General features: G+C 38.2%; 1 protein-coding gene across 1 annotated transcript; it reads left to right on the forward strand.

Moving 5' to 3' along the window:
• The first annotated feature begins 877 nt into the window (after positions 1-877).
• Positions 878-9,350, forward strand: LOC103719920 (ubiquitin-conjugating enzyme E2 2-like). The gene is made up of 5 exons (XM_008809402.6): positions 878-1,144; positions 1,236-1,261; positions 5,005-5,094; positions 5,297-5,385; positions 8,983-9,350. Exons 1-5 carry the CDS (start codon positions 1,020-1,022, stop codon positions 9,109-9,111), a joined length of 459 nt encoding a protein of 152 aa, XP_008807624.1. The 5' UTR covers positions 878-1,019; the 3' UTR covers positions 9,112-9,350.
• Positions 9,351-9,520: the final 170 nt, after the last annotated feature.

Consider the following 9,520-nt stretch of genomic DNA (forward strand, 5'->3'; position numbering starts at 1 on the left):
CACAATGACTCAAAATTCCTCTTGAAAAATACTCATGAAAATATGAGAATCTTTTTATCAAATTGCATAGGTTTTATATGTTGCTCCAAAAGCCAAGTGACCTCTAAAAGAAAGCAATCTCAATACCCAAAATTCCTCTTGAATTTACTACACTCCCCAATGCAAAGCTCTCAAACACTATCTAAACAAAATAAACAAAGAAATAAGAATCTTCCAATCAATAAATTCTATAAATATTACATAGATTTTAGATTTTGCTCTACAAGCCAAGTGATTTGTGATATGAGAAAGCAATCTAAATGCCCCCAAAGTTCTCATGAACTGACCACAAGCCAAGTGACCTCTAAAATCCCAAACTTCCTCTTGAATTTACCACATCTCAATCCAGTGATCTTAAACACGGTTTAAACAAAATAAACAAAGAAATGAGAGTCTTTGAATTAATAAATTCTATCAATATTGCATAGATCTTAGATTTTGTTCTACAAGTCAAGTGACCTCTAATATAAAAAGTAATCTCAATGCCGTCAAACTTCTCTATTATTGACCACATTCCTAGCCAAATAGTCCCAAACACAATAGCCAAAATGGCAATACACATGACATGATGAGGATCTTCTATTTCATAATAATGGATCCTATGGACATTGCCTAGATTTTAGATTTTGTTCTCAAAGCCAAGTGATCTCTCATATAAAGCAATCCCAATGCCCCAAAAGTTCTCTTGGATTGACCACACCCACCAAATAAATAGTCCCAAATGGACAATGCATATGAATTGATGAGAATCCTCCATCCAATGACAGTAATTTCCATCAACCATTGCATAATTTTGGGTTCTTGTACCACAAGCCAAGTGGGCATTTAAAAGAGATGCGAATGAGAGTGCCAGCTTGAGCTCTTGTCGGCTTCTCTCTTTCTCTCCTCCCTTTTCTCGGTGGTCGGTTTCATTTCTTCTTTGGAGGAGGAGATTGAAGAAAAGATCGGACCTTTGCGGCGAAGGGAAGGGGAGGAGAGGGATGTCGACGCCGGCGAGGAAGCGGCTGATGAGGGATTTCAAGAGGTTGCAGCAGGATCCGCCGGCGGGTATCAGCGGAGCGCCGCATGACAACAACATCATGTTCTGGAACGCCGTGATCTTTGGGTAGACCCATAAAGCTTTCGTTTTTTCTCTTTTTGATCAATTAATTGTGTTTCAAATTGGGTTTTGATGGGTTTTTGGTAGGGATTTGCAGGCCTGATGATACCCCGTGGGATGGAGGTGAGTTGATGCTGTTGATCCGTTATTTCTTGATGCTCTAATTTAGTTTCCGTTCTCCAGTGATTTTGTTGTTTATACGAGCTTTTGAAAGGATTAAAACTGTGCTGGGGTTTTGGAAAGTTCTATGCTTTTTTTTCTACGTTGTATATTGTTGTCATCTTGTGAGTTTTCTGGAATTAGGATGCGGGGCGTGTGATCTATTTGGTGGCTTTGATTTGAGGTATCTGGAGACCCGGATTGTAAGAATTATATGGTATTTGAGTTAGAAGGTCTACAGAGGTTATCGAGCATCTAATTCTCTGGGTGGAGAGAAATGTCGAAACTTATTCCAGACTTTTGCTGAACTCTGAAATCATGAATATGTTTTTCTGGTTTTTCTGCTTTTGGTTGTGCTTATCTCAGATGGGTTTTGGACATCACCAAGAATAGATTTTAGGTTTCAAGTTAGCTGGCTTGTTTTGTTTCGAGATTACAATCAGGCTGTTTGGATTTCTCTTTTTCCCTTTGTGTTTCTCTCATATGGGTTTTGAGGCTTGATAATTTTAGCTCCAGATAATGCTAGGAATGGATAATATGTTTCAGGTTGTATGTGATTAACGTGGAAGGTGAGTTTATTATTTTCGATACCGCTAGATGTACTCTGATAGATTGCTTCTATATGTATGTTTTAACTTGGCATGATGGTTATGGTTATGGCTTGGTGAGTAAGAATTTGTAAATCCATCCTAAAATAGTTGGGACAAGGCTTGATGATAATGATCGTTGCTTCCATATATGATTTCAAAACTTAGCATGATATGCCTTGTATCTGAGACCTAGTATGGGAATTCAATCAATTCATGTTCATTACTTGTTGTGTGCAATTGTTCTAATTTGTATGACCTTTGATGCATGGTACCATCAGTCTTGAATTATATGGTGAGGTTCTAATCATTTTTTCTCTCTGTTTTGAGGTATAACTATGTATAGAGGGTTCTCCTTTGGTTCTTTATCAAATCTGGCTTCTCTATTCATACACTTATGATCTCCATCTAAGGGTGGCTTTGGAGGCTAGTATCTTGATGCTAGAAATGTTGATATAACTATCCCGTTACTGCAACTGCCCCTTCTCCAGTCATTCACTTCTCATATTGTGGCCATTGTGATAAGAGTCCTTTATTTTGGAAATTGATGACTCTTAGCTTGTTGGCCTACTAAAATCATATGCTGAATTGAATCGAATCCAAACTTGGAATTGCTATTAATCAAGTTTGGACGCGAGTTCAGAGCTTACTCATTTTGATGGATCCAAACCCAAATCCGAACTCGAGCATGGATTCAACCCAAATCCAACTTGTCTACGGCTCTAATTGTGATTCCAGCTGCGCGCAGTTATTGGTATAAATATTTCAAGCAGAAAATGACAAATTTTCAAAATATAGGACCACGAAGCATCAGGTTCTGATGATTACCAGGGAGCAGATGGTCGCAAGATTCTTCTCTAATGGTACATTCATGATTATGGAGAAATCTATTTCAGTGGGGAAGACCTCTGTATAACCCCCCTAGCCCCTTCAGGAGGACAAGAGAAAATTCAGAAGATGCCTTGCAAAATTAGAGTCTTAGCATGAAAATTGTTCCAAGAGCTCTTACAATACCTCTTTTATCCTTCCTATCTTCCCATCTTGTCATGTGATATCTTTATCAGGTTCAAGTGTTATTCAGTTTTATTCATACATATGAATTGAGTTACTTGTGCAATTCGTCTCTATAACTAGATAACAACATCTATCTAATTATCCCTGATAACTGAGAGATAACCAATATTTTACTGTTTAGTTTTGCCCATGTTCTTCGAACCACAATTAAGCACTGAGCATCTTCAATTGCTATGAACCAAACAGACCCTTGGATTGCTGCGAACTCAAACAGAGATCCTATGTCTGTTCATAAGGAAAACTCTCTCGATCAAAAATCTAGATTTCAATCCTGTAGGAAGTTTCCACTGAGAAATCTAATTACCAAGCTGGAGCTGGCTCTTTATTATTTACTAGGAAACCTGAGATGATCTCGTTTCCTTCAAGGTGCTTGCTTTTGTACAGTTTGCTGCATAGAAGAATTTTTTCATGTGGCAATGTTCATAAAAGGAACTGATAATTTTTTTTTTCGAATCTATCTGCCTTTCCGCATCTAATGGAAAAGAGGTTAAAAACTATAGTGGTTGTTCCTAGATTCAAATTGAAAGTTGTTTCTATGCTGCTAATTTCCATCTCGCATGGAGTTCAACAGAATATTTTGAGTCTCATCATGGCTAGTGTAATCTGATACATCTGGAAAACAAAGCCATAGAACTTCAATAGTTTCATTCAGCATTTTGTTTGGCTTTTTGTAGGTTATTGTTGTCTTTAATGTCGCAGCCTCACTAGTATTTGTAGGAAACTTGTGCTGGTCTTGTCATTATGTTTATTGCTTCAAGGCTTTGCTTGGGTTCTCGAACATTATGAAAATGATTTCGTTGTCTATTTTGGCTTGTGCTACTATCTACCCTAGTTGTTGATGTTGTCAACACATGATTCATGTTTGATTTTTCTTCCACGCCCTGTTCCTTGTTTCTCCATTAGGTAAGGACATCAAGCTAAGCTTTTCCCTCCAAAGGTAGTGGATCATGTGCTAAAAATAAATCCTATCTTGCAAAACAACTTTTACTTTTTCACCTTTTTTTAATTTGAATGTTCATGTTTTGAATAATACTCAATTATTTTTACAACTACTAATATTATTAGGAACCATAACTGCCTTCTTATTTATTTTTGCCCTTACTTATTTCCTGTTATTTGTTTTATTTGGTTTTTCTTTTTGGGTTGGGTCTATGAATATGTAAGCTCCTCTGCGTCTCCCTGGCCTCTACCTCCTCCGCGCAGAGGCTCCCTAGCTTACGCCAGCCGGCCTCTCTCTTCCTTTCTCTCTCTCCCTCCCTTCCCCGCTCTCTTTTTTTCTCTCTCGTTCTCCCTCCCCCACATCTCTTCTACTGTGTCGGTACGGGCCTGGCCCAGCACGGTGCAGGCCCATACCGACTTGTCCTGCTGGACAACAGGTACGGTGCTTGGTACTAGTTCCACGGATGTTGCATAATAGTCTCTGAAAATGTAAGCCTCTTGGGCAAAGTTCACTATACCAATACATTTCATCCCATATTGGGCCTACCGTACTGGTACCAGTATCAAACCTCCTCTTCTTGAGTCTTGGTACGCCAAACCAACCCCCATATTGGGTGTACCTACACTATATTAGCATGGTTCTGGTATAAGGTCCAGTACCGAGATTGTGAACCTTGTCCTTGGGCCTAGGAATTCAAGCACTGGAGCTAATAATATTTGCCTATTGGCTTGGAGGTTTTAGTCCCCTTGAAGTGATTGAATATTCTTCTTCCACCTTTTTCTTCTATTTTTTCTTATTTTTCTGCTGAAAATACCATTGATAGGAACTAGGTTCCTATCAATTATGCTAGGATTGAAATTTTATTTATCTTTTTTCTTTATTTATAGGTCCTTATTATATTATTTATAAAAACTTTGTGTCCTAGATTTAATACTTTATTGGTTCTTAATCTAGAGTGACTACTTTAATTTTTTTGTTTATGACATGGTTTGTTCGACTGTTTTTATTTTCTTTGTTACATCTCATTATTTGGTATATGTTCTCTTCGCTTCATCCAATAATCTTCATATTCCGTTGTGTAACCATCTCTTTTGTATATTCTCTAGGTACGTTTAAACTGACATTGCAGTTTATGGAAGATTATCCTAATAAGCCACCAAATGTCCGGTTTGTTTCACGAATGTTTCATCCCAACAGTAAGTTGAAGCTTTAACCATAAATGTGCTTATCATAAAGTCAACAATCCAGATGATTATCACTTTAGACATTTATATTAGTAATTTTTTCCAAACTTGAGTTGTGTCTTGAATCTCTTGGTTTGCTAGCTGTATTTTTAACTATAATTAATCATCACTCAAGATTGTCATGGTGTCTAACCATATATATGGCTCCTACCAGTATATGCCGATGGAAGCATTTGCCTAGATATTTTGCAAAACCAATGGAGTCCTATATATGATGTTGCAGCAATACTTACTTCTATTCAGGTATGCTTTCTAATTTTGATAGTTCTTCCAAATTTTTATGAAAATGACATGCCCAACAATGTTTATTTTTGCTTGTTGGCTAGCATATTAAAGTTCTATTTAGTAGAAGTTGATTTTCAGTAAGTAGAGAAGGCATTGGTGTTACTCTATGCATTTTGGCTGAGGACAACTTTTCATAATAAAAACATTTTAATTTTCGAAATTATATGAAGATATGATAAGAAGGATGGAAAGAAAAGAAAACGTTAAATAAAACTTGTGATTTCATGCAGCTCAGTAGCAGAGTTACATTCAATTTTGAATCCTTCTTTATAGAAAATATATGATCACTATATATAACTAAAGTTCCTCATGAAGTTGCATGCATTGTTGGTATAGCACCACCAGTCATTTCATGCATGGAAGAAAAGGAAATTGTAAGAACAAACCTTTTGGATATAAATGTATCTTCTTAGTTTAATATGATATTTTAAGAAGATATGGACACGAGAATTCATGTTCTACCGATACCAAAACACCAATACCATACCATGTCATTTCAATGAGAGAATGGTACCCAAGATGCTTTTTGGACACCGACTCACTCATGAATTGAGATGTCTCGGCTATCCTGAATGTTACCAATTGGGACAGGCTAGGTTGCTAGTCGGGTTGCTTGGTGTCAATTGAGTCTTGCTCTCATTAAAAGAGAGCTCCTGATATTCTTGTTTCAACGTCAAGTGTCTCAACCCTGAACTGCCCAGTTCCGGGTGTACCGACCCATTCCTAGTGGAAACTAGGTTGAGACACATGTTTAGTTATGAACATGCCTCAAACCAACTTGAACTGACCCGAACCAAGTAAAATTGTCCAACTCTGATCGGTTCAAGGTGGTTTGCCGTCTTTATAACCTGACTCGAACCAGAGTCACCAAGTCTTTATCTCATCTTTCACCCAGTCTTTTGCTTTCTCACTAACAAGGCTTGATCTTCTATCTTGGTTGCATGAAAAGACCTACTAATATTTTAAGGGATGGAGCTTTACTAAGCTTCAAACTAATGTGGCACACTTTACATTTCCCAATATACGCGACGCATACATGCCAAGCTATTTTTTTGGTAGGGACCAGCCAGGAAAGAATCCTGGTCTGCCTAGAGTTTACAAATGGGTCACCAGCTAATCAAGGTGGTAATCTCTTTAAACCTCCCCAACACATCCGTCATGCAATGCACCTAGGAATGAATTAGAAGGTATATAAGCTTTTTGCATACACTCGACAAACACTCCATGACTGAACACCATCCCTCTGCTGATTTGATTCCTAGATTGGTGCTAACGAGCAAGCCTTGCATCCACATGAAGATGCACCTTCACTACATCAAGATCTGACCACTTGTGCATGCAACCTAATATCATGATAGTCGATGTGACTCATGCATGCAACCTTTACCTTGAAGTCATTCATGAACACTCTTGAGGTTCACGCTAAGAGAATATGAGTTTGGGTTGATGCTGCACACTTGGCACAGGGACAGGGCACCCATAGACACATCGTACAACATTAGATATTTTGATGCTTACGTAGAGAAGAGAAACTGATAAGTTAAGAGAAATATATGCTAACCAACCAAAAAAATGATAGATCAGCCAAGAATTAACAAGCATTTGAATGATGTCATTTTAAGGGGAAAATGCCGAAGGTCTACCCTTATAATGAACCCCAAACCCCAAAAACCATCAGCCTTAACATAAGAAAAGGGCTTTAAGAAATCAGATCTTGTTATAAGAACATTTCAGATCTTGATGTGCTTGTTCACAAAAGGAAAAACCTAGAAGCCAATTCCAAAAGAATGATAACGCCCTTAAGTGCTCAAAAACTCCAAACCCCGCAAACTTAAAAGTAAAGACTTACTACAATTTAGCTTGAGCACCCACTTGGAAGATGGGGATGGATAGGGGATGGTGGAGCAGGGAGTGGCCTAAATCATTCTCTCGGGACCAGCTATTACTAGTATTTGGAAAAGGCATGGTTTGCTGTACTGGACTATACTACCTGGTATGGGCTGTAATGGTGTATTATATTGTATTTGTAGGGTACGGAAACTCGTACAGCCTCTGTACTGAATATCAATATCAAGGTATGTACCACACTGACACAATACAAGGTAATACCAGTTGGGTACCAGAAGGGGTCCTGTACTGAGAGAGCAGACTTTGGTCAAGGGGCAGCAACAAAGCTTAAAATCCTTTATCTAGTTATCCCATAGGCGTAGTTTAGGTAAGTTGATGCATTTTAGTTAAGTTGGTGCATTTTAGTGAAGTTGATGTATTTGTTTAAGTTATTCATTGGGTACAAAAGTGCCAAAAGAGTATGTATGTATGTAGTTAAGTTTTGACCATGTCTGCATGTCCGAAAGTGCTGACACTTCTAGAGGCCTTAAAAAGGGAATGTTCTGGTAAAACATGTCTATAGGCTGTAGTTGCAAGGAGACAACTAATGCATGATTGTGATTTTCATGGGCATGAAGTATATGCGGTTTGGAAGTTGGTGTGAGCAAGTGCTCATGCTAGAATGAAGATACATTGTGCATAGAAGACCTCCATGAAAGAAATACTGAAAGAGCCAACCCATGAGGAAACTTGCACATACATATGCAGCTTGTATTTGGAGCTTACGTAGAACCTCATCCATTCCTCTAGGATAAAATGGAAAATTTTGAGGCTATTGGATGTTGATTATTGAAGCAATGCAAGTTTAATTGTTAAGGTTCAGAATATGGATCTTTAAAAGATGCCAGATTCAATTGGGATTGTAGGTTGTTTGATGAGTTAGCTGGTGTGTCTATTTCATAACATGAGATTTAGCAGGAAGGAGGATCATCTCCCATGTCCCTTCTTTTAAGTGCTTTAGTGATTGGAAGTGATCCAATTTGGTTAATCAGGCTATGGTAAATGGACTACTCCTTGATGAAAAGTTGCAATGCCTAAGATGGTAGCTTGATCCTTACAGAAGTTAATATACAAGGGTGTTGAGCTTCTACAAAGCTGCTGGGTGAACCATCTGGAAGGATGGTGGTGGGTCCTGGGCTAGGAGTTTGCCAATAACAGGATAAACAATGATTTTTGAACATGACTTACCTTTGATTAGCATAACTAGCATAGTTTCCTCAAATTTTTCTCTAGTTTGTTCTTGGTTGAACTTAGATACTAGTTTTTTTATGGTATTCTTGCCTGAGTTAGCTTGCTGCTCAAACAGGACGTATTATGGATGAGATATTCTTCTATCAGCATGCTAGAAAGAGATGAAGAAACAAAAGCTGTCACCCAATGTTTAGTATCAATGACCGCATTTTATATATGAATCATAAACTTGCGTTTCATTATTAGTTGTACAACTTGTACTGTTTTTCTAGCTCGTTCTTTTCTTAAAAATGGCTCCTTTGCCCACATTGTTGCCCCTTTCTCTCTCACACGCATTCTGTGTGTGTAAAGTGATTGGTTTCAACGACTTGTCATCTCATAGTCTATTGCCCATTTATGGCATGACTGCTGGTTTATGATTATTTCATAATGATTAAGATACAGCAACTAACCCAGGCACTTTTTTTTCCCCTGTAGTCTCTCCTCTGTGACCCAAACCCGAACTCCCCTGCAAATTCTGAGGCAGCTCGCATATTCAGTGAGAACAAGCGTGAATACAATCGCAGAGTTCGTGAGATAGTAGAGCAGAGCTGGACCGCTGACTGAAGGCAAGAGCTGTTATGAGCGAATCGGCGGGATCAGCTTGCCATCTCTGTAACAACATACCATTATGTGTTCTTGCTGCGTTGTTGTGGGACTTGCTCTTGAACTTGTTGATATGCTAGATTCAGCTGCACTGAGCCTTATCAGCAGCTTTCTTGTTCCTTATTTTCTTTATATAAACATCAATGATGTATAATATTCTGCTTCATATAAAGGGATTGTAGCTGATTTGCCGAGATAAATCTGTGACAGTGGGGATCAAGGAAGAGCTTTTTGTTACTGAAAGCTCTCATGACTGTTGTTTTAAGATAGGCTCTGGTAAATGTTATGCAGGTGTTACTTTTTGCAGCCGCAAGCCAGTGAGTGCAATGTAAATGATACATCTCATTTAAAATATCGAGTTAGGTTTTTC

Source organism: Phoenix dactylifera, chromosome 18, assembly GCF_051530095.1.
Source record: "Phoenix dactylifera cultivar Ajwa chromosome 18, Ajwa_hap1_PhDact_Kaust_v1.1, whole genome shotgun sequence".
NCBI lineage: Eukaryota > Viridiplantae > Streptophyta > Magnoliopsida > Arecales > Arecaceae > Phoenix > Phoenix dactylifera.